Source organism: Hippopotamus amphibius, chromosome 5 (assembly GCF_030028045.1).
Source record: "Hippopotamus amphibius kiboko isolate mHipAmp2 chromosome 5, mHipAmp2.hap2, whole genome shotgun sequence".
Taxonomy (NCBI): Eukaryota; Metazoa; Chordata; class Mammalia; order Artiodactyla; family Hippopotamidae; genus Hippopotamus; species Hippopotamus amphibius.
Window position 1 is genome coordinate 146,110,641 of NC_080190.1, and position 26,647 is coordinate 146,137,287.

Consider the following 26,647-nt stretch of genomic DNA (forward strand, 5'->3'; position numbering starts at 1 on the left):
AAAAATATGTTCTTTTTGTTTTGTCTCATTTGCAAGTGGAAAATTCAATAAAGAAGACAGGAATAATTTTTTAAAACGAAGAAAATACCATATGGATATAATAACTTGAAGCAAAGATACAAGTCACTAAGGAAAAGCCTTTTGAAAACATGTTCATATCAAGATGTAAACTAGTCTGGATTGTTGGATTTGGGGAATCCAAAAAAATTCTAGAAATTTTGAATTATTGGAATTTAGGCAGTTGAAGAGATTAAGGGATAGAACAGGTGTTTAAAGGACTGTTGAGGGTCAAGTGGACTTACGGAGCTGTAGTTGCTGGGAACGATTTAGTGGTAGTTTAGTAGTAGCAGCAGGTAGTAACAGCTCTATTTAAGATTTGCTATGCGCCGAGCTTTGTAAGCATTGGCCATGAAGTAGGCACTATTATGGCCATTTTACTGATGAGAAAACTGAAATTTAGGGATATAATAACTTATTCAAGTTTACACAGAATAATTCCAGAGCCAAGGCATCAACATTCTTTCTTCCCCTCCTGAAGATAAGTTAAATTATTAATAGAAATGTGGTGCAGACTGGGGTGGGGTGGAGGGGGTTGAGGTACTAGAAAGTTAAGTGGATGGGTAAGTGCTGCTCAGGGTGACAGAACAAAGGTAGTTGTAGCCAAAAAAGAGGTAGAAAAAAGGCTGGTCAGGGAACAATTTGCATGAACGGCTTTCAATCTTTGACCATGTAAACTTCTAACCTCCCTCACCAGTCACTTCACAACAGTGGAGCAGATCCTTTTCTGAGGGCCCCTTACCTACAACAGCATAGGATCCTAGCCTTTTAAGAACATTCAGGCTGAAAAGAAACAAAAAACTCAGGCTTCAAAAAGAGAGCCACAGAAAATGAACACCTTAGTTTGGATAGCTCGGTAAACAAGCAAAGAACAAATGCAGGGACACAGTGAAGTGCCACTTTTTAACTTAAAATTTTTTATTTATATATTTTTTGGCCGCGCGGGCTTTGTCTAGTTGCCGTGAGCAGGGGCTACTCTTGGTTGCAGCGTGTGGCACTCTCGGTGCAGTGGCTTCTCCTGCTCCGGAGCTCAGGCTCTAAGCCGGCAGGCTTCAGTAGTTGTGGCGCTTGGGATTAGCTGCTCCGCGCCATGTGGGATCTTCCTAGACCAGGGATGGAACCCGTGTCCCCTGCATTGGCAGGCGGATTCTTAACCACCGTGCCACCAGGAGGCACTATGTATAGAGCAACACAGAACGAGCCAAGGCCCTTCGCGAAAGAACAGTCGCCACAGCCAGCAACGGTCACAAAAAACCTACTCATGACCAAACCCCGGCAGCTGCCACGCCGGCCGCCGCCGCTGGCCCCGCCCCCCAACGCTCATTGGCTCTCAGCCCCGACGCCGGGGGTGCGGAAGCGAGCGCTTGGGACTACTGAGAGCCGCCTTCGAGGGCGAAGGAGGAGGGGCAGGAGGTGGGACTGGGGGAGGGTCTCGCTAGGAGGGGGCGGCTATGGCAGCTGCGCGGCGGCAGCGGCGGCTGAAACGGAGCGCGCGCCGGGCTTTGAATGAGCGGGGCTGGGAGTGAACCGACGGAGCGCGAGCTCAAGGAAGCGACCGGCAGTGCGCGTGCGCGCGCCTTGTGTGCGCGCGCGACCCGCGGCAGCTCGGAGCCTCCGCCGGGCTGGCGGGGAGGGGGAGGGGCAGGTGAGTGTGTGCGGCTCGCGCGCCCTCGAGGGGCTTCCCTCCCCCATACCCCCCATCCCGATCCGGACCCGGGTCCTGGAGGCGGGGGATTTCCTCTGCTCTTCCCCAGTTAGCCCTCCTCTTAGCCCCGCACTTCCCGCCCTCCCACCTTCCTTTTCTCCCCTCCTCTCGGTTTCCCCCCACGGAGGCCGACTGCCACTCTAGTGTACTGTTTCCGGGTCAGGGTGACCTCTGGGGTGAGGGAACCGTGACTCGGAGCGGGCCCTGGGCGTGCAGCCCTCACCATGCCGGCTCACGGGTGGGAGACCGGCCTGCGGGGCTTTGACCCGGAGTCCCCCGAGTCCCCAGGTCCGCCCTGCGCAGGGAAATTTGCCCGTTCTTCCTGCCCTTCCTCTACAGGCCTTGCTCCTTCCCAGACAGATTTTTCCAAAATCCAAATCTCCTCTCACCCGGCACCCACTTGGAGCAATCCAGAGCGTTGGCACCAAATGCCGTACGTATGGCGTCGGATTGTGTAACCTGAAAACGCTCCTGGCGTTTTTCGCATCTGTATAGTGGGTATGATTTTTTTGTTTTCATCAGTCAGTTTCAGGTGGGTAATCCGAAGTTAAAGCATTTTAGTCATGAAACTCGTACCTATTGAGCCTGTCAGGAGACTTTACTCTGCCTTTGTAAATGCCTCAGTGGTATTTGAGGGCCTGACTTTGAGTTGCCGGAGATGGTCCAGTGTTCGACTTTACAACCCGCTCTCACATTCTACTTCTAGTTCCCCTTCTCTTGCAGCTGACGAACTTTGGTTTTTCAAATTTAAGTGAGGTCAGGTGGTTTTATTTTTGGAGCCTTGTGATATACCTTAACCTACATCAGAGTGTTACAAACTTAATTTGAGGATGTTCTGTACTGTAGTAGATCATATGGTGTTTCAAATTTTGGTATTAAAAAATACAAAAATACCGTTTTAGAAATACAGCAATTGGTGACTTGTTTAGGGTGTACCAACATAGATTTTGGCTTAGCTTATTTAACGATTTGTGATGTAGTGATTCTACTGAAAAGATCTCCCCAGCAGTTGACATGGAATTACAGGGAAGAAAGATACATTTAATCTTTCAGTTTTGCAGCATTCTTTTTTAAATTGTAGGTGAATCTTTTTCACCTGACGTAGCCAAGCAGTCATTTATTTTGATTTCCTAGAGATGTCCTTTGTCCAAAAGCCCTGAGGCTAGGTTGCTTCATGGTTCTGAACTTTGTTTCTGCTATATCTCAAGTTTTTGTATTTTTGTAGTAATTTTTAAGGAAATTTTAATTTTAAAATTAGATTATATTAGTTTTCCTTAGTTCTAAAAAGTATTTTGACACAGTCAAAATGCAGGTAGCCTTAAGATATGTACTTCTCAGATTGGTGATCTAGAGAGCATTTCAAAAATCAGCTGAGGCAATGAGTGTAAAATTAAAGAAGAGGTTTCTTAAATGGGATGTGGTGTGGGAAAAGTTTGGGCTTTGGGGTCAGTCTCTTTAACTTCTGGGTGGGTGAATGTGAGCTTCACTGGCAGTTGAGCCTCATCTGCTAAATGGGAATAGTGAAACTCACCTCTTCTGTTTGTCTTTAGGATTCCAGTGAGGCCATAAAATATACATTGTCTAGAACTATGTTGAGTACTCAAGGAATGAGAATTTCCTTTCATTCAACAAATATTTGAGTACCTACTGTATACTTGGCATTGGCTAAGACCTAGAAATACCAACTGAACAAGACTGGTGAAGTCCAGCATCCCTAGTCCCTTGCGTTGTCACTAGTTTGTGACAGTTGAGCATCGAACACAGGGTTTCTGTATACTGGGTCAGTAGTATTTCCCATCACCCAGGGTGGTATCCATTTACACAGTAGGTGCTAAGAGTGTATGTGTGTGTGTGTGTGTATTGAATTGGATTGGAACATTAAGTAGCATGGGTCACAAAGAATATTCCTACCTTCAAATCAGTGTAATTGATAAAATCAAAAGTGTTGCTTGATGTTTAACTTGATTGCATTTTCCCCCATTTCAGTTACAATTGGTTGGAAAATTTATCTTGGAAATTATAATACCATCATTGAATTACTAGGAATGTTTATTGTTAGTGAAGTATTCTTGGCTTTTAAATTAAATAGACCTAGGTTTGAATCTAGATCATTGGGTCTGGGAACATGGAAACATGACCTTACTCTCTGCTTCAGTTTTATAAAAAGAGAACAGTAATAGCTATCTCATAAGATGGTTTTATGAGTTAAGTGAGATAATACTTAGAGAGTGCTTGGCACATAGTAGCTGGTCAGTGAATATTAATTTTTTCTTATTAATCACAGAAGCAAATTTCCCACAGAATGAGGATATTCTTCTTAATTGCTAGGGAGAGAATTCTATTCTGGTGTCAATGATAGTCCCACTTGCTGATTTACTGTTGGAACAAAATTTTAAATTTTATTTTTAGTTGCCATTAAAGTCAGTCAAGTTGACAAATACTTATTGAACAATGACACGTAGCAATATTGTGGCAGGGTGATGAACATTGTTACCAAGGCTCTATATGAAACTTACTCTCAGCTCCTTCTTTATGTAAATCCTGAGACTAACTCTTTTCCCCAGTCCTTAAATAGTAAATGTCTTCTCCCTTCAAAACATCCTGACAGAGGATCACCTCAACTCTTTCCCCTTTTCTCCCTAACCACATCCTCTACAGTCTCTTTTCTAGCTATCTTTTTTTGTTTATAATGTTTCTGAAAGTTTCGGCTAAATCTTCACTTAGTTAAGTTTGCTTTCTTTTGGTTGAGAGTTTTATTCTTGACATATCAGCTTTAAAATGAAGCTTTTATTCATGTCTTAATTGTTCAGATCATTCTACTCATAATGAAGCAATCAAACCTTTCTTTCAGGTCTTATTTTGCAAATAGTAACTGGAGGTAACATGAGCAAGATCCTCACGGGAAGGATTGTGCAGGATGAATACAGTATATAGAAATAACTATGGTGCAAAATAGAAAATATAGGTGCAGTAAGAGAAAAATACTGAAATTAAGAAGACTTGGCAATAGTTCAGCAAGAAGTCATCAAGGCTTATGCTAGGGAAATTGCAATGGAAATAGGGAAGAATATGTGCAGTATTAGGAAATGGAATTAGGTCTTTTTGGCAGGTTACATGTAACAGGATAAAGGTAAGGAGGAGTCAAAATTGTTGCATTTTTTGAATCTTAGTAAACCACTGTTTGGGGATGTTTTTGACAAGTATTTAAGTTACTTGAGCAGTGAAATTCTTAATGTTTTCTTCGTTCGATTTCTTGTAGAGTCACTGTTCTTTTTATCATCTTAATCAGTAGGCCAACTCCAGGTATAGGCATTCAGAAAATCATTCAGCTCATATGGAGATATAACCTGCACATGTACAAAATGCATGAGCGTTAATAAGGGAGACTTTTGTTACTCTTGTTACTGAAAAGAGTCTGCTAGTCCTTTCTACCCTTCTAACCCTAAAAGTAGAAAGTGTTTTGCCCTTCTTTAGAAGGGATTGGCAGTAGTGGCTCTACAGAGCAGTTTAGGATCAGGTACTGCAAAAGTTAACTACATTTTCCTTGCTTTCTGGTTTTGTTTTACTTTTATTATTTTTGTTTTGCTCTGTTTTGAACTTTTATATTAAAGTATAGTGCACAAGCAGTGTATACAGTAAACTGTTGTTGCTAACCACTCGGATTGAGATATAGATCTTAGTTCCCTCATGCTTCAATACCATCCCCCTATCAGAGATGACCACCATTTTTTACTGTGTAATTTTTAACCAATCAGTGTAATATCTTACTAGTTGAGAAAACTATTACGTGCTATTTTCAAGTCTTTAGGAAGTTATTGTTCATATCTAGTAATTGAAAACAAAACAGTGCTCTCTGCTTTAATCCACATGAAATACATTTTAAAACAGCATATTAATACACTGATGGTGTATTTATCCAGGGAGATTTTAATATTTATGTTATATTTATAAATTTCATTTTTTATCTTATACCATATAAGATAATTTTAAAAAACAAGCCAGCATTTCAGTTTTGAGTAGACAGAACATACAGCTCTACTTTTTTTTTAAAATAAATTTATTTTATTGTGCTGTGTTGGGTCTTTTTTTGCTGTGAGCGGGCTTTCTTTAGTTGTGCTGAGTAGGGGCAACTCTTCGTTGTGGCGCGCGGGCTCCTCATTGCCGTGGCTTCTCTTGTTACAGAGCACGGGCTCTAGGTGCATGGGCTTCAGTAATTGCAGCACATGGGCTCAGTAGTTGTGGCTCACAGGCTCTAAAGCGCAGGCTCAATAGTTGTGGCGCATGGGCTTAGTTGCTCCGCAGCATGTGGGATCTTCCTGGAGCAGGGATCAAACCTGTGTCTCCTGCATTGGCAGGCGGATTCTTAACCACTGCGCCACCTAGGAAGCCCTACCTGTAATTTCTTGTGACTTGATTTAACGTGTGATCTACTCTACCTCGATAGTGGAAAAATAACCATGTCTCATGAATTAACACATTTCAGTTTCCTTTTCCTTCTTGTGTATTTACTTTGAGACTCTGAATGAGGAAATTTATGATTACTTAATATATTTAATTCTAACTTACACCAAAACTTATTTTAAGAAATAGTTAAAGTAGTGATTGTTAGGCTAATACATGTAGTACATATATGGTGTAGGTGACTAAAATGTGTAAAGAAATATTTGGAAATAATGACCATGTTTAAAAGGCTAGCAAGATAATACCTGTTTTACCATTTTTGAGAATTTTTTTTCTCCTGTCATTGCCGCGACTGTAACTAGTTCCCAGTTCCTTAGCGTTTCTTTTGTATAAATCATATCTTTTGATTTAACCATAGGGAGGCAGTATGAGTGTGATCTTTTAGGACTCAAGCACTAGAACTAGATTCCCTGGGTTCAGATTCCACTTCTGTAACTTAACAGCTCTGTGTCTTTGAGCAGGTTACTTAACCCCTCTGTGCCTTGGTTTCCCTGTCTGAAATACTTCTTGCCTTCCGTCCTTCATAGGGTTGTTCTGAGCATTAAATGAGTTATTACATGTAAAGCACTAAGAAAGTTTGTATTAGATTAAGAGTTAGCTATTATGGTATGTTGAAATGCTGCTGTGAAATGGGAGTTCCATTCCTGGAGAAATTCTGTAATATGTTTCTTGTTACTAATTGACTTAGTTTCCTACCGAAAATTGGCTCTCCATAAAAAGTTACAAATGATCAATACACGATAAAGGTATAAATGACTTCTTTTAAGATTCTAATCAGAATCTGAAAACTTGTAAGTGAAATAATACTGTTTAAAAAAATGTCTTATTAGAGTAGATTGTTTCTACTAGATTTTCAAGCTACGGTTGACACAGAATGAACTGCACATTTTTTAAATGTAAAATTTTATCAGTTTTAGTTAGTACACACACTCCTTTGAAACCATTACCACAATCAAAATAGTAAGTATATCCAGTACCTCCAAAAGTGCTTACTCACGCTCCTTTGTAATCCATCCTTCCCACCCCTTCCTGCCCAATCTCAAGGCACAAGGCACACTGATCTATTTTCTGTCACTGGAGATTTATTTGCATTTTCTGTAGTTTTTTTTTATTAAATAAATGGGGTCGTATAGTATATATTTCTTTTTTTGTCTGGCCTCTTTTATTCAGCATAATTACATTGAGCAAGCAATAGTAGTTCATTCTTTTTTATTGCCGAGTAGTATTCTATGCATATACCACAATTTGTTTATCCATTCACCTGTTGATGTATATTTGGGTTGTTTCCAGTTTGAAGCTATTAAAAATAAAGCTGCTATTCAAAAGCCACACGTTTTTGAATGGGTGTATGGTTTCATTTATCTTGGGTAAATTCCTAGGAGTAGAATGGTTGGGTCATATGCTACATGTTTGTTTAACTTTGTAAGAAATTGCCAGTTGTTTTCCGAAATGGCTGTATCATTTTATGTTCCCACGACCGGTGTATGAGAGTTATGGTTGCTCCACATCCTTGACAATACTTGGTATTTTTAATTTGAGCCACTTTAACATGTGTGTAATGCTTTTTAAGTGTTGTTTTAATTTGCATTTCTCTGATAATTAATGATGTTGACCATTGTTTTATGTACTTATTTACCATTGTGTATCTTCTTTGATGAAGTGTCTATTCATACCTTTTGCCCATTTTTTAAAAATTAGGTTGTTTTCTTACTGAGTTTTGAGAGGTTCTTATATATTCTGGATACAAGTTCTTTATCAGATATATACTTTGCAAAGATTTTTCTCCCAGTCTGTGGCTTGTCTTTTTATTCCCTTAACAGTGTTTTTGAAGTATAGATGTTTTAAATTTTGATGAAACCCTGTTTATCCATTTTTTTAAAATGGATTGTGCTTTTGGTGTCATATCTAAAAAAAATCTTTGCCTAACCCAGGTCACAAAGATTTTGTCCAATTTTATTTTTCTAGAAGTTTTGTATTTTAGGTTTTATATTTACGTCTGTGATCCAGTTTGAGTACCTTTTGTAAATGGTATGAAATATGGATTGAAGTTTTTTGGGGTTGGGTGGCTTCTTTTTACATGGATATCCAGTTTTTCCAGCACTCTATCAGAAAGACTGTCTCCACTGAATGGCCTTCACATCTTCATAAATTTCAGTTCATATTTTGTGGGTCTATTTCTGTACCTTGCTTTCTGTTTCATTGATCTATTTATCAGTCTTGACTCTAGTACTACACCATTTTGATTACTGTAGCTTATAACAAATCTTGAAATCAGGTAGTATTAGCTCTTCTGCTTTGATCTTTTTCAACATTGTTTTGACCATTATAGGTCCTTTGCATTTCTACATGAATTTTACAATTAGCTTATCAAATTTTAGAGAAAAAAGCTTGCTAAGATTTTGATTGGGATTTCATTGAATCTCTAGTTCAGTTTAGGAAGATCTGATATCTTAACAGTATCAAGTCTCTGAGCCCTGAAATAAGTTAATAAGGGTCTTTTAATTTCTCTCAGCAATACTTTATAGTTTCCAATATGTCTTTCATTAGATTTGTCCCTAAGTACTTCATGTTTTCTGTATTCATAAATTTTTTAAAATTTTAGATTGTGATTGTTTGTTGCTAACTTATAAAAATACAGTTGATTATAGACTCCATTGAATTTTCTGCATAGACTATACAATTTTACTTCTTCCTTTCCGATCTGAATGCCTTTTATTTCCTTTTCTTGCTTGATTGCACTGACCAGAACCTCTGCTACAGTGTTGAGCAGAAGTGACAAAAGCAGATGTGCTTGTGTTGTTCATAATCATAGGTGGGATGTGTCCAGTTTTTCACCATTAAGTCTCGTGTTACTATAGGTTTTCATAATGTCCTTGATCAGGTTGAGAAAGTTCCCTTCTTTTTCTGGTTGATTGTGAGTTTTTCAGGAGTTTTGTGTCTGTTCATAAGATACTGGTCTCTAGTTTTCTTTTCTGGTAATGTCTTTGGTCTGGATTAATATCAGTGTAATGCTAGCCTTAAAGAGTAAGTTGATAAATAATCCCTCTCCTTCAGTTTTCTAGCAGCTTGTGTAGAATTGGTATTCTTAAGTACTTGATAGAATTCACTTATGAAACCATCTCGGCTTGGGGGATTTTTAACTACAAATTCAATTTCTTTAATAAATACAGAGATTTTCCAGGTTATCTATTTCTTCTTGCTGTGCTTTCATAAATTGTTTCTTTCAAGGAATTTGTCCATTTCATCTTGTCAAATATAAGCGCAAAGTTATAATATTTTCTCAATATCCTCTTCTTATTTACAGTAATGTCACCTCTCTTCTATGATATTGGCATAATTTGTTGTTAGGGATGTATGTTTTGGGTTGTTATGTACTTTTGATTAACTGACTCCTTTATCATTATGAAATGAACATTTTTATGCCTGCTAATATTATTTTCCCTAAAAATCTACTCTCTGACATTGAAATAATCAATTTTACTTTCTTTTGATTAGTTAGCATGGTATATTTTTCCCTCATCCTTTTGCTTTTAACCTATTTGTGTTTTTATATTTAAAGTACATTTTTTGTAGGCAGCATATAACAATATAATTCCTTTTTTATCCAATCTAAGAATCTCTGGCTTTAAATTATCATTTAATGAGATTATTGATCCAGTTGGGTTTAATTCTGTCTTCTTGCTGTTTGTTGTCCTATCTAATATTTGTTTCCCTTTACCTTGTTTTCTGTTGCCTTTTCTATTGAGTATCTTCTATTTTCTTTTTTGGCTTATTAGTTATAATTGGACTTTACCCCTCAGTACATTTAAATCAATTAAATCATATTTAATTGATATACTAGGGGTGGGCCCAGTTATCATTATTTCTTTAAATATGTGTGAACCACTGGACTGGAAGATCTCTATAGTTCACTTCCAGCTTATTAGCTAAGTGCCCTTAAGTTATTTGACCTCTCTTAATTTCCTCACCTATGAAATGGGTGTGATAAAATGTACCTATCTAGAAGTTAAAAGTTTAAAAATATTTTGAATAGTTTTACTATGTTCATATGATTCATATATCAAAAGGTACAGAAGACTCAGTATATACTGTTTTATATTTTTTTGATTTTTCATTTTTTAATAGAAAACAATTATAAATAAATTGTAAATGGATAATTTAAGTACAATTTAAAAAGCCATTCTGAGAATATTTTGAAAAGGATTTTTTCCTCTCAACCACTGAAAACTCTTCAAAACTTTCTTCTCAATATGATATACATTTTAAGTTTTAAGTTTATTGTGTTATATTTGTGCTTTCTAAAGGAAAGTAAAAAATATGTCTGATTTTTACAGTTCATAATAGGACTTTTCAGGTTGACTTCAGAACACAAGTGTAGCTTATGAAATCACCTTAATGCATTTATTTTTGTGCTTTTATCCACAGGTTTTGATTCCCACCATGGCTATCACACAGTTTCGGTTATTTAAATTTTGTACCTGCCTGGCAACAGTATTCTCATTCCTAAAGAGATTAATATGCAGGTAAAGAAATTTTATGTTCAAATTGACCTGGTTATCGTCTCGCTGATTTTGGGTGCCTTCATAACTACAAAAAGGCAGGGCATGTTATATTTAAGCTAAATATCTTGATTGCAGTATTCATTCATTAATCTCTAGTATTTTTTTCAGATTTTTATATATTTTTTCATATCTAGAAAGTAGAGGTTCAGTTCTTTCAAATTCTTACATCTTCCATGAAAATAACATTCTTGGTACTGTAGATTTCACAGATAAGCAAACCAACTTTCATTGTTATAATCATCAGAAAGTTTTTATGTATGTTATTGTTTTATTATTAGGTAGAATTAGGCATCGGTATTTCTTTACATACTACATTATGAGTGTTATTTTTATATTAACAGAGAAACCCCAAACAGAATAGTGTGGTGGTTTTTTTGGTTTTTTTTGGTCTCTTAGATAATATTCCAGAATGTATAGGTAGTCCAGGGTAGGTAAGTCCTTCTGTTTCAGTAAGTCTTTCTTACTCGGATTCCTTCTATTTTGTCATACTACCATACCCTAGAACTATAGTTCCTAAACTGTATGCCAAGGCACTTCAGGGCTCGCATTACACTCACAGGGGTACCATAGGATACTTTAAATTTTCCAACAAAACACAGTGAATGTGGTAGTCAGTCTCTATTAAACACTAAGCAAACTGTTGGCTTAAGGTAGTTCACATTTGCAACATTAGCTCCTGCAGTATAACTTTTGATGATGTTCTTGAATATTTGACATAAGTTTTTGTTTACTTCTATTTTGGGGGACCTATCTTTGCAAAGCTAGGATCTTCAGTTGTAATTAAAAGCAAGTACTGAACCAAAATTAATATGGAACAGAAAATGAGGGTGATTCCAAGGCTTAAGAAGCTGTGTAGTAGCCAACAGGCACACACATTCCATTAGTAAGTAATTGTGGTTATTAAAGAATGAAATCAAAATATTACTTTTTCTTTAAATTCATATGTATTTTTTTTTCTAATGGCTGCTAAGCAGATAGGACATACATAAGTATTAAATTGTTTGGGCCTAACTACTTAATCAATGGAACTGTTAGGTATTTCTTTTGGCCTAGGAGTACTGTGAAAAAAGTATTGACACAGTAAGAGTAGGATAGAATAAAATAGAAAATGGAGGGCATTTAGCTCCTTTTTTTTAGTGAATGTGATTTAGAAGTTACATACAATTCTGTTCACAGCCTGCTGTCCAGAGCTTAGTCATCTAGCTGTAAGGGAGGCTAGGAAATGTAAGATCTGCTAAATGACCATTTTGTAAAACTCTGAGGATTAAGAGGCATTGAATTTATTGCTAGAAGTAGCACGGACAGAAAAAAACTAGGTTAAAGCAGGATGAGAATGGGTGTTAATGCCAGGAGGCCAGAGGTTGAAAGAAGTAGTTGTGTTTTAACAGTGGTGATAAATTATAGGTGTTTTTCTCTTTGTATCTATTATTTTCTAAAACTTTTGTTGAATATAGATTACTTTTAGTATAAGACATTGCATTTGATTTAAAAATATTAAGGTCATTTCTGTTGTCACTATAAACTTCTCTTGTCAATGTAAATATATTTAGGATTGATTGTATGTTTGGTTTTAAAGAAAACTGACCCTTGGTTAGAATAAGCTTTTCTTGTCAGAAGGAACGTAGATCATGTGTTCTAAAATACCAAGTTTACATCATAAATTTAGTAGTAGACTGTATTACTTTTTTATTCACCCTTTAAACAAATAAAGAATAATTTCTAAACTTAGCTGACTTTACCAACTAGCTCTAAGCAGATGCTTCATAGATTATTTGAAATGAAGCAAGGGACTAATCATTTATAATAGCTACCTTTTTTAATGTCTTACTAAAAAGCAGGCACAGTCTAGTGTCTAGCTACTTTAAATATGTCAATTAAATCCTTACAACAACCTTGCAAAGGTAGGTTTGAATATACCTGCCTTTTACAGATGAGGATACTCAGACTGAGAGATAGGTAATTCTAACAAGATTCATAATTAATAGAAGTAACATTGAAAACCATGGTTTACACAGATCCCATAGGCCATGCTCTTAACAACTCTGTGACTACCTATCTTGTTTAATATAGTACTTTTCCCACCAACCCTTAAAACTTACTGGTTCAGTTTATAGTTCGACCCAGTGATTTTCAAACTTTTTAATAGTTCATTAGTAATCTTAATAAGAAACCAGCTATGTAAGACAAAATCCAGGCCACCCTGGTTAAAACAGCATAGGTATCCCACAGCTTCACTTACAGAATTCACAGTACTCTCAGGAGCATGGTTTGAAACCAGTTTGCGTTTTTGTTTTTGGCTTTATCTTCCTCCTAAATTTGACTATAATTCTGAACCCTAAGCCAAAAAGCAGTTGTGTTACCCTGTCCAGTAGTTTTAAAATATTTAAAAGATATCTGATACAAGCCTTTTCTTTTCATATTTTAATGAACAACTGTTAATTATTAAAATAAATAACTCAAAAATTGAAAAAGACATTCTTTTATAAGCCTTAAGTTACTGTCCATAGTGCTTTTACCCATGCTTGTTTTGGTAGTTTCTTGAAATAAATTATTTCATTTTTGTTTTAGATCTGGCAGAGGACGGAAATTAAGTGGAGACCAAATAACTTTGCCAACTACAGTTGATTATTCATCAGTTCCTAAACAGGTAATTTTTTTTTTTGAATGTTCAATGAGTATTCCAGAACTGTATTTTTCAAACTGGATTGCAGACAATTAGTATGTCATGACATTAATTTGGTAGTCAGGGTCAGGATTTTTATTGTTAATATTAAATTTTTTTATTCTAAAATTTTTGTTTTGTTCTTTATTTTCTGTTTCTTTGCTGAGATTTTCTGGTTTTTTTCATTGGTTTTAAGAGTGTTTGCTATTGCTTATTGGAGCATTTTTATAATAACTATTTTAAAGTCTTAGATACTTCCAACATGTATATCATCCTGGGGTTGGTGTCTGTTGATTGACTTTTTCCATTGAAGTTGAGATTTCTTGATTTCTTTGTTTGGAGGTTGTTTCATGGATATTTTGAATATTATGTTTGGGACTCCATCTTATTTAAATGCTGTAAAGAATGTTATTATTTATTATTTTATCAGGCAGTAAACCTTGTTAAGGTTAGATTGCAAGTTCCAAGTCTCCTTCTGTGGGCTGTAGTTTTAAAGTCACTTCAATTTTCAAAGCATTTTCTTTTGTTTTGTTGTTTGTTTTTTAATGGGTAGAACAGGATATCTAACTCACAGAGTACTTCTTTTAAATTTTTGATCTAGTTTTGGTATGTGGTGTAAAATTTATATTTTCCCATTGGTCAAAAAAGTTTGAAAAACAAATGTTTTTTAGAAAGCTCATTTTTCTAATAAATGATGAATTCTGTGGCTGACAATATTGGTCATATAAATTTAGACAGATGTTGAAGAGTGGACCTCCTGGGATGAAGATGCACCCACAAGTGTAAAGATTGAAGGAGGGAATGGGAATGTGGCAACACAACAAAATGCTTTAGAACAACTGGAACCTGACTATTTTAAGGACATGACACCAACTATAAGGAAAACCCAGAAAGTATGTTAAAGATTTGTGCTTTTGGAGATTAAACTATTAAACTGCTTTTCAGATTCCTATAATTAAAATTAGTATAATTAGTATTTGTTAGAAAGCCTATTTCTAATTATCAATTGTGTTTTCTGTCATGTTAAAGAAGTTTATCATTCAAGTGACCTGGACATAGATCTAGTGAATTGTACCCCCCAAGTCTTTTAAAATTGTATCTAAGCATTTATAGAAATCCTACTGTATGTCAGATTCAAGACTCCAGTCTCTGCTATGGAGAGTAAGCTGATTAAGATACAGTTCTGACCTTAAAAGCGTTCATAATTTAGTGATGTCTACAAACTGATAAGTAGTTTCCACTGTTTAATACCATTATCAGACTGATGCCAGGCTCTGAGAACTTACTGTAACTATTGTGGGTTTGTGTAGTCATCCACACTTTATTTTATCCCTTTTGAGTTCTATATAGACAATCGCTTAAAAATGCAGGGAATTACTAAAAAAAGGAACAATGGCTGAGTATTTTCCTTTTTTTTTTCTTTTTATCAAAATAGTACATATACATTTAAAAATTGTTTTTAAATCGATGAATATAGAAGAGCTTATAATGAAAAGCAATACACTTCTGCCCCATCATTCTTCATACCAGTACTACCTCCTAGAAGCAGCCACTCATGATTTTTCTGCTTGGGCTTCTAGCGTTTTTCATCACATCTGTATACAATATTATTATATTGTTATGTCTTGATTTACCAATCACAGATATTGTCCACTGACTTCATACTATGGTAAATGGGGGTTTATTTCATACCACCTTACCCCTCTTACCCTCCTTTCAAATATTGTAATGTTATCATTCCAGTCCACGTCATCAGTCATCCTGCTATTTCCAAAAAAAACCCCAAAAAACAAACCTTGAAGTTCCATTTCTTGTTCATTCAAGCATAGAAAATATTTCTTATAAATATACTTTATAAAATGAAGCCTTTTTTTATTCCACAATTCTCTAATAGAGTTTTTCACTCTCTTCTACCTTCCAGCCAGTTTCATCTGTGCATTTATTTTTAGATTTTTCAAGGCTAATAACATTTACATACTGTAATCATAGTTTTTGTTGAGTTGTCCAAATGTCTCAGTGCTGAAAAGCCCATTAAGTTGTATATTTTTCAAGGAGTTTTTAAGTGAATTTCTTAGTAAATGGGTACCTTTTATTTTGAAAGTCTATTGCTGCTCTTAATGGGAACTGAGTATATTACAATAGTACCTTAGTAAAGTAGTTAGAATGAAAATGCTTTTAAGCTACAAAACTAATACTGCTTGCCTGAAAGAGTTAATGTATTCATAGATACTTACATGCTTAGAGAACTGGTTATACTTTTGGTAGGATATGATACATGTTCTTATTTAATACAGTGACTAAAACTGCCTAATTATATTTTGGGGGTCCACAGGAAAGTAGGGAAAGAGAAGGAGGAAGAGGAAAATTTATTGTTTTAGAAAGAAGTAGAATATAATTTTCCTTAGTAACTGACTTGTGTGACAATTGCCTCATAATTTTGGTGCTCTTTATAGACTTAAAAAATTTTTTTTTGCATTGTAAATTTTAAAAGAAGGAAGATAGAATATTTTAAATAGTTATAAAATGCTTTGGTCAGTTAATTCATTTGTCTGTTTTTATACAGTGATGTGTAAAATGCTCCTATAATTCTCTTTCAATTAATCTTTCAGATCATTATTAAGAAGAGAGAACCATTAAATTTTGGCATCCCAGATGGTAGCACAGGTTTCTCTAGTAGACTGGCAGCTACACAAGATATGCCTTTTATTCATCAATCTGTAAGTATGTTAATGGTATCTAGGCAAGAGCCTTTTTTCATTTCTATTTTCTTTAAAGAAGAAGAAAATTTAAATGAATTGAACATAGCATTTGTATTGGTATGACTTTGAAACAGATTTAGCAGATCAAGAGAGGTTACCAATCCTATCCTTTTATGAGATTATAAATTACATCATATACTAAGATCAGAGTCCATTGTATACATAAAAGGTGGTGACAAAATATTATTTAAAAATATGACCTTTAAAGAGATTACCACTAAAATTTAACCTTAGTAGCATGTTATTTTTAAGTAAGTTGTGAATTGTTTCCATAGTAGAGTATATTTACATTTAAAGTGTGGTTTAACTTAAAATGGATTTGACTTAAATACAACACTTTTAAGGACAGAAGTAGTGAGGAAAGTATGTTACTTTGGTTTTCAACCTTGGAGGTTGAAAATCAGCTTTGAATATTTTAAAACACATCACTGTCCAAACTCCTCCCCAGACCCCAGCTTTTAAGTATATTTTGATTGATTAATTATTGATTAGTAATTATTGATAGCGTGATTACGTTAGTTATCTATTGTTGTATAACAGCCCCATACTTAGTGGCTTAAACAACAATAAACTCCTATAGTTTCTGTGGATCAGGAATCCAGGGGTGACTAAACTGGGTGGTTCTGGCTCAGGGTTTCTCATGAGTTTCCAGACAAGTCATGAGCTGAGGCTGTGGTTATCCGAAGGCTCTGCTGGGATTGGAGGATTCATTTCAAAGGGGCTCACTTACTTGCCTGGCAGATTAATGCTGGTTGGTTGCACAAAGCCTCAGTTACTTGCCATGGACTTCTTCATGTGGCTGTTCTAGTTTCTTTACAATGTAACCACTGACTTTGCCAGAACAAATGATTGCTGAGAAAAAGAGTGGAGCCACAATGCATGTTTATGACTTAGTCTTAAAATTGAAACACTGTCTCCTCCACATTATTTTATTCTTAGGAGCTAGTCACTAAATCCAGCTGACAGGGGAGAGGAATTAAGCTCTACCTCTTGAAGAAGGAGTGTCAGAATTTGCAGACATAGTTTTAAACCACCACTTCTATCTTTTCTTTTCTTTTTTTTTTTTTTAACTTCACAGGTACTTCTGTGACCCCTCTACCTCAGGGTCCCATGTTTATGTATGTTTTAATTCATTGATCAAAAACTATTCCTACTAATGCCAGATGCTGTGCCTAGGTGCTGGTAATGTAGAAAGTTAGCAAAACAGGCAGGGTCCTTGCCTCAGAAGAATGCATTCTAATGGGGGAGGCACAGTGTTAAATGAATGACCATACACATAACTATTACAGATTTTGATAACTCTTATGCAGTTACATGATGTTACAAGAGCATAATAATACCACGGTTATTTCTCTAAAAGAGTATAGCATCATAATGTTTAATTTTTTATTTTATATTTATGAATTTTAAACTTTACATTTGTTCCATATTGGTAAAGTGGTTCAAACCTCCTCAGTGAGTTAGTACATTTGCCACCTAGCTGTAATTATAAGCTATTATAACACTAATTTAGCTTATTATAAAGTTATAAACATGTAACAGCTTAAAGAGTTTGGAAGAAGTACATAAGGTAGAAGGAGAATGTTTCCAGTGCTGTTTCCTGTATTTCCCCACCAAGCAGATGAAATAAAGGGACATTGCCTAGGAGAGAATGGTAACCTACTGCACTTTGCTCTCTACGCCAAAAATATCTTACTACCCATATCACAATTTAGTTCCTTTTAAATTGCACATTCTTTCTGGAATCTATCATTTGTACTGTTATGATTGTTATGATAGCTCTTTTTATACTAAGGATGTTAACTTTTTTCTGTCATCTTTTACAATTTTCAGTTTGTTATCAGCTTTATAATTTAGTTTGGATGTTTTTGATGGGCAGATGTATTTAGTTTTTATGGAGTAAATCTGTTAATTACAACTTTTTCTTTTTTACTTAGAAGACCATCTCTACTAAAGGATCAGATACCACTGCTTTTTTTATGGTCTTAGTAGTTTCACCTTTTTTATATCTAAATGTTTCTCAAACACCTCAGTAGAAAAATGGATAAATTTACAAATAAGAAATAGACATAACCTGATAACATCAAGAAAAGTTTGAACTTATTAGTTCTCAAAAAAATTCAAAGTAAAATAACAAGGCACCATTTTATTTATTTATTTATTTTCCCTTTTTTTTGGCTGTGTTGGGTCTTAGTTGTGGCACTCAGGATCTTCATTGAGTCATGTGAGGTCTTTCGCTGCAGCGCACAGGCTTCTCTCTAGTTGTGATGTGCGGGTTTTCTCTTCTGTAGTTGTGGCACGCAGGTTCCAGAGCGTGTGGGCTCTGTAGTTTGCGGAATGAGGGCTCTCTAGGTGAGGTGAGTGAGCTCAGTAGTTATGGTGTGCAGGCCCAGTTATCCTGTGGCACATGGGATCTTAGTTCCCTGACCAGGGATCAGACCTACATCCCCTGAATTGGAAGGTGGATTCTTCACCAGTGGACCACCAGGGATCCACAAGACACCTTTTTAAATTTTAACATATTAGCAAAGATAGAAAAGAAGGCAGTTACCTACTTCTATTGACAAAAATACAAGGAAATAAGACTTCCATCTACTGCTGTCAGGAGGATAAATTGGTATAACTTTTTCAGAGAGTAATTTGTATTTTGCTTCAGTGACTTTGAAAATCCTTTTCTTTGATTTACATAGTTTACTTTTAGATATTTATATTAAACATATAATCAGAAATATTTTTTAAAAAATTTTTAACAGAGAATGGTATCTCATTTATGGTTAGGAGCAGAAAATTCAACACATTTTATTTTGGTTTTAAGTATAAGTACTCAAAAGTGAATATAATAAATCTCTTCGCAGCTTGGTTCCAGTTATTTTGTACATGTAATTATTTCCCCACCAGCTAAACATTCCAGAATGAGCATTTTCATTGGTTTGTGGAAGGAAAAAGTGAACTTTTAGAGGTCTGGCCTAGGGAATAATGGGAGGTATTGTGGCCACCCTGATGGTATCAAGTAAGTAAGACAGGCAAAAGGAAGCACAATATAGAAGAAGTACTCCAATAAAGAATAAATTTTGTCAGACTTGACATTTTTGCCTGGGACCCAGACAGTAAGTGCCACTGAAAAATTTGGAAAATCACTTGTGCTTAAATAGAGATGACTATGCTAGTTTGGAAACTTTGGTTCTTCCAGTTCATCTTCCCAGCACAGAGTAGTCCAGTCAGGCATCTCTAATCCAGCCTGGGATCAGTCTGTCTCTTCTCTTTCCCCCACCCTCACTCCTTCATACTGAAAAAAGAGGTAAACAGGGAGAATATCTATTCTCACCATTCTTTTTTTTTTTCTTTCTCTTTTTTCCCCATTCTTATAGAGAGAATTCTTATCTATTCCAAACTAAAGTAGGCAAAAAAAGAAAAGTTAAAAAGAAAAGGAATATCCTTTAAAACATAAAATAGGAAGAAAGCTGGACTTGCCAGGACTATTGAGTACGGAAGGTCGTGAGTCTCAGGAAACACCTCAGTTCCAGGCAAACCAGGGTCAATCATTTGAGCCTGTATAGGATGCGGTAAGAAAGTGGAAAAGACACAGGGCAAAAGGATGGCCCTTGACTATTGTGATTTTTTTGTTTTGTTTTATTGTAGCCTGAATTAGGTGACTTAGATACCTGGCAGGAAAATACCAATGCATGGGAAGAAGAAGAAGATGCGGCCTGGCAAGCAGAAGAAGTTCTGAGGTATTTGAGTAATATTTACACTGCAGCCTGAGTAGAACTGGTTTTGTTAATGTTGCATTTAAGGTCAAGAAAGTTTATTCTTCCAAATGTTATGTTTTTCTTCGTTTTCATTTGAACCTTAGATAATGTAGGATACTTTTTGTATTTCAGACTACATATGCTATTTTATATGATTAAAACCTCACAGAAAACAATTTAAAGCATTATAGATACAAAAGAATAATTTATTAATGGAGATTGAGAGCTTTTACATATATACACCATATTGAACTATATGCTTTATACTTCATTCCCTATGAAATACGTTTATCTCTTGAAATGTCTTACTGTGAAATGGGAGTCATAACAATATATTTTCTGTAGGTCAGAAATTATACTTTTAGTTTTATTTCCCCATGGTCTAGCATAGTGCCAGTAACTTGTACTCTACATTTGTACGTGCATTTTAATTGAGGTACTTGAACGCTCTGCGGTAGATAACAAGTCAAGTAATGCCTACTCTACAGAAAATATAATTCTGGAGGTTTTCAAGTTTGTTTTTGTTGGTTATGTTCTTATTTGTGTGTTTGCAAGCAGTAAACTTAATTCTTGCTACTACAACATTTGGTCAAAGAGTAAAAAGAAAATTTACCGTGAGAGAGTTTGTGACCGTTTTCACTAGTGAAAACTCAGATAGGTAAATGTATCTAAATTACTTTTGCATTTTTTAAAATTAATTTTATTTATTTATTTATTTATTTGCTGCATTGGGTCTTTGTTGCTGTGTGGGTTTTCTCTAGTTGTCGCGAGTGGGGGTTACCCTTTGTTGCCGAGCGCGGACTTCTCCTTGAGGTGGCTTCTCTTGTGGAGCACAGCGTCTAGGTGCACAGGCATCAGTAGTTGTGGCACATGGGCTCAATAGTTATAGCTTGTAGGCCCTAGAGCGCAGGCTCAGTAGTTGTGGCACATGGGCTTAGTTTGCTCCACGGCATGTGGGATCTTCCTGGGCCAGGGCTCAAACCCGAGTCCCTTGCATTGGCAGGCGGATTCTTAACCACTGCACCACCTGGGAAGCCCTACTTTTGCATTTTTAAAGATGATAAAGTAAAATATAGCAATATGTTTTTTTCAAATATGGTTTTTATAATTGAATGGAAAATGAATTACCCTTTATCTGACTATCTTAACAAAACAACTGATTTTTGTATTTTCCTTTCCTATCTTTACCAATAAATTGTAATTACCTTAAACAACCAGCAGAGGGTGCAGTTAAATAACTGGGAGTTAAGGCTGACTTTTTTTTGGTCTTATCCTTACTATTTTCAGCGTTGTTTTTTTTTTTTTTTAAAGGGGTCACATTATATAGTCAGTTAAAGTTGTGAGAGTTTTAAATATTTAGTTTCTGTTTAACAGTTATTCAGTATAAAGGAAATAGTTTTAAAATTGTAAACATCAATATTTACTTTGCACAGATCGTCAAAAAAGATGTCACCTATTTTTTTAATCTATTTCTTTTGGATAAATCATAGATATAGAAGTCTGAGTATTTTAGAACATTTTGGGGATTTTAGTGATGATTGGTGTAATCAACCACAAGGATAAAGGAAGGGGCTATTCATTTTGAATCCAGTAATCTTAATGACACACTGTAGAGTTTATGAGTGCACAAGTAGCTGAACATTCGCTGTACAAAAACCTTCTTTTTTGCACCGTATCCTCTTGCACCCTGAACAAAACAAGACCAAAAAACTCAAACTTAGTGCTTTTGATATGACAGCTTGGTAGAGGGAGCGTATTAGTCAGTAATAGACATGTTTCATGCTGCAAGTTGCATAAGTAGAGCCAAAGACACCTGGAGGCTTCCATATGTTATTACACGCCCAGGAGAACACTGAGAATTTTAAAAGTGTGTCCATAATCCATAGCCTCTAACCTAGCCTGTTTCCCTTTGCCACTTTAAATACTACCAATTCTATGGTTAGTATCATTAAGGAAAAAGATTCTGGTACTTTAGTGATTCCAGACATGTATCTGGACAGGAAAAATATATTTTGTCTGCAGTAATGTCTAAGTTGCCTCTTGTACCAGGAATATTAATTGTGATGTTTATATTTCAGTTAGTAACTAGGTCAAAGCTTGATTATCTTATTTGTTTGTAACTTAGCCCTTAATAATTCTTCTGTCTCTTTTTTGCCACTGACATTTTGATGTTTTTAGTGCAAATTATCAGTTTTCCTTGAAAGTCAGCAGAGCTAGTGAAAAGTAAATTTTTTTAACTATTCTTTTGAAGTTTTAGTTAATTGATGGTGACCGTCAAAATGTTGCCTAAAATAAATCTCTCTACCTTCTTGAATTTTGGTCATCCATACCTCTGCTTACTCCCATTTATAAGTATGATTGAGAATTATAAATACACTTCACTCACTATAGCCAGCTTTGAGCTGTCCCATATATGGGTAATCCGCACTAGATTTTTCTATATATAACCCAGTTTTGCCTATCCTGTGACCAGCTGTGCCCCACAGCTTCCTTCCTCAGCCTTGTGTGCTTCTTAACTTACTTTCTCATACCCTAAACCTTCAGACCCAGGACCAACTTCTGTTTTCCTTTCTCCTGTTTCATCACCCCATTTCTACTCCCACTTCCCATAGAAATCAATCAATAAAGATAGAGCACTTATATGTGGAATCTAAAATATGACACAAATGAACCTATTTACAAAATAGAAACAGATTCGCAGACATAAATAACAGACTTGTGGTTGCTGGGGGGTGCGGGGGATGAATTGGGAATTTAACGTTAGCAGATATAAACTATTATATATAGAATGGACAAATGACAAGGTCCTACTGTATAGTACACAGACTATATTCAGTATCCTGTGATAAACCATAATTGAAGAGAATATAAAAAAGAATATATATATAACTGAATTACTTTGCCACACAGTAGAAATTAACAGAACACTGTATTAAATCAACTATACTTCAATTTAAAAAAATCAGTAAAGATAGAAGGGTTTAGTGATTCTAAATCAGTGGAGTTGGGGAGGGATGGGGTGGGGGAGGTATTTCATAATGTGTAATTTGTAAATACCTACCATTCTGTCCCTTCATTAGTAGAGCTAGTCAAATTTTAATTCTTAAATTTCTAGCTTCTAGTTGGAAGGCATGTCTTAAGTTTCCATTTTCTTTTTGCATTATGCTCTGTATGTTTGCGTTCTTGACATCTTTGGCTGACTGTTTTTAACTATTATAATAACAGGATATTTAATCCTAAAAATGAGGCTTTTCTGGATGGTATCAAAAAGAAGGTGTGGTCCAATGGAAGTAGTGTTTTAGTGAAAATATCTGAAGAAGAGGGATCAGGAGATGTGGGTTCTTATTGTTATACTTAATCTTATGACTTTGGGCATTTCACTTAGCCTGAATGCCCCATTTTACTTATTTTTAAAACAGAGATAATATCTTTTTTACTTTGTGAATCATGGTCTAAGGAGTAAAAGAAATACTGTTTTTGAAAATCTTTGAAATTTTCAAAGCAGTGAGAAGAATGAAGACTTTTTAAACTTATATTTGATGATAGTAAAAGGGCAGTGCTCTTTCTCTCTGGAATTTATTTGCCATTTTACCTGTGTAGTGTTTTCTAAAAGTAAAAATACGAATGTGTTTCTTTTTAGGCAGCAGAAGATAGCAGACAGAGAAAAGAGAGCAGCAGAACAACAAAGGAAGAAAATGGAAAAGGAAGCACAGCGGCTAATGAAGAAGGAACAAAACAAAATTGGTGTGAAACTTTCATAACAAGTGTTCTTCAGGTGTCACAGTGCCAGTGGGAGAAGTATGAGCTCCACAACCCAAGCAACATTTGTATGGAATTAAGAATATTTTCAGAATACAGATACACTGCTTGATATTAGTGCATTCATCAGGCCATCCAGGACACCAGGATTCTCTCAAAGTCCCTTGAACTCTTCTTAGTGATTGAGACTCAAAGAACAAAAAAGACCTATGAGACAATATTTTCTTCAACATTTTCCAACTGTAAGACAGTTGTTTGCTGTAGAGAAATTATTACAAATGGATATATCAGTACCTCTTCAAGCTAGTATTTCTAGCTAATTAAATGGGTGTAAATAATTTTATGGTGGGAAAGAACTCTGCTGTCTATAATGCTTTCCTTCAGTGTGCATAATGATAAAATAAATAATTTTAAATATTCTTTTGTTTCCATGATTACCTGACCTAAATCAGACAAACTTGCAGGGCTTTAACTTCTTATTTTTGTTGTCAGAAGCTGGTGTTGGGATACATTTCCTCTAACTTGAACTGGCATTCATTAGACAATCTGGTAATCATGGTTTTCAAGGAAAATGACATTAAATGCAATAATTTTATTTATCACAAACATTTTGTACATAATTGTTTTCTTTTAGATAGTGTTGTAATGTTATACATATTTGTAATTTATATTGCATGTATAAACATCTTCAAAATCAGCTAAAATGGCAAATTTATTTTACATTGTTATAACTCGTGAATTTTAAAAGCTAGTGTTAGTAGTTGTTTCCCGTCATTGTAGATATTTTAAGATGTTATGGTATCTTTAAGTACATTAGCTCCTCCCCACCAAAAGCCATTAATTTACAAATGCATAAAGCCTTCAGTTCTATGATTTCAAAGCTTTTAGATGATTTCTGTGTCAGTTTTATATATCTGACACAGGTTATCTATGTTGTTGACTAAGGTAACATTATTTATTTATTAAACCAAGATAGGAATAATAACACTTCTATTTTCAGATGTTGAGTAGCTTAAAAAATAGTTTTCAGGAAATAGGTGTAGACTGTGTTCATAGGGAAAAATGTAGATTTGATAGTTTAAAATCTCATTGATTTTGTCTCCACAATTAAAATACATCCAGCCTGACCTTCTGTGACTTTAGAATTTAAGATTTTTACTTTCTTAAAAGCTGTTGCCCAAAATTAACATTTTGTGGATTTTTAAAATGTCACAAATACTCTACAGGCCAAATACTTTTAATTTATTTGAATTAAAGTGATATTTCATAGTGAAATCACAGAGTATACAGTGAGCTCCCTAAGTTCTTAACCTAAGCTTCCAGCCTTATTATTCCAGCCTTAAAAAAACATATGCAATTGTTTTTTTACTTTTTAAAAATTTTTGTTGGAGTACAATTGATTTACAATGTTGTGTTAGTTTCAGGTATACAGCAAAGTGGAGTCAGTTGAAATTTAACTTTGGTAAAAAGCTTCCTGTTATAGCCCCAAACTATATTTTCAGCTATCATGTTTATTAGAAAGTTTTTGCCAGTAAACTCCCAATTAAATAGAATTAGACTGAAATTTTTAATAATGAATGCTTTTATGTCATTTGTATTTATTTATGTTTAGTTATTATTGGAATGCTACATGATTTCTCTAAATTGGGAGGGTCATAAAGGATAATTTCTCCTTTAGTACAATCAGTTTTACTGCTCTTCCCCTATAGTGGACAAGCATTGAAGTCTGTTGTGGTTATGATTTTCATGTGTGAGATTTTGTTTTTTGTTTGATTTTTTATTTTTCTTTATTTAGAAATAAGGACTGGATAGAAATTATACTCTGTATGATTAATTAGGAAGAAAGATTTTTCTCATGGAAAAAATAGATAAGAATTCTTGAATTTTTTGACCTCTATTGGTATGTAAACTAAATTCCTGTATTAAACTGGGTATATTGTCCCGAAAGAAGTCATGGAGTTAAGAACATATGATAAACCCTTTATAGTAGCAAACTGGCTCCTTTAGCTTCTAAATTTATGGTTTCTGTTTTTGTTTTCTTAATTTTAGCAAAGGATTATCAGTTTTAGAAGCTTATAAGTAGAAGTAAAAAAGAAACATAGACAGGCATAGACAGAATTAGTTCGAAGTGCTACCCATCATCTGAATTGTGCATTTCGTGTACTGAGATGATAAATAATCAAAAATGTGAAACTTATTTTATGTTTTTTATATACACATTTCATGGTTTCTAGCCATCTCATCTTACTAAGCTTTAGCTAGGAATATTCTCTAGTTGAATCCTGGCTCTTTTTTAGTAGCATCTTTGAGTCGATGTTCAGCATCTGAATTCCTCAGTTTCAACAAGCACTCGCCTCTGGCCAGGGCATTGACTGTTCCTGGATGAAGACTGGTGGTTGGGAAGAAGGGGGTGGATTTAGAAACTGGCACCTGGATCGAGCTTCAACACCACTCTGCAAGCCAGCACTAAAGTATAAATCTAACCATGACCAATGTTGCAAAAGGCCTAAATTTTGTCAGTACAGATATACCCGGTTTTATTGCACTTTGCCTTATTGTGCTTTGAATATACTGTATTTTTAACAAATTGAAGGTTTGTGGCAACCCTGTGTTGAGCAAGTTTATCAGCACCATTTTTCCAACAGCCTTTGCTCACTTCATTTACATTTTGGTATTTTCACAATATTTCAGACTTTTTCATTATATTTGTTATGGTGATCAGTGATTTTTAAAGTCTGTTTTATCTGATATGAGTATCACTACTCCAGCTTTCTTTTGATTTCCATTTGCATGGAATATCTTTTTACATCCCCTCACTTTCAGTCTGTATGTGTCCCTAGGTCTGAAGTGGGTCTCTTGTAGACAGCATATATATGGGTCTTGTTTTTGTATCCATTCAGCCAGTCTGTGTCTTTTGGTTGGTGCATTTAGTC

The 26,647-nt window shown here is 35.2% G+C and overlaps 1 protein-coding gene across 1 annotated transcript; it reads left to right on the top strand.

The window, feature by feature from the left end:
• The first annotated feature begins 1,508 nt into the window (after positions 1-1,508).
• On the top strand, positions 1,509-25,029 carry EBAG9 (estrogen receptor binding site associated antigen 9). Its single transcript, XM_057736240.1, is given in 8 exon segments — positions 1,509-1,541; positions 1,544-1,702; positions 10,649-10,746; positions 13,354-13,432; positions 14,182-14,340; positions 16,057-16,164; positions 19,846-19,937; positions 23,596-25,029. Coding segments are annotated over 8 exon segments (849 nt in total). The 3' UTR covers positions 23,717-25,029.
• The last annotated feature ends 1,618 nt before the right edge of the window (positions 25,030-26,647 follow it).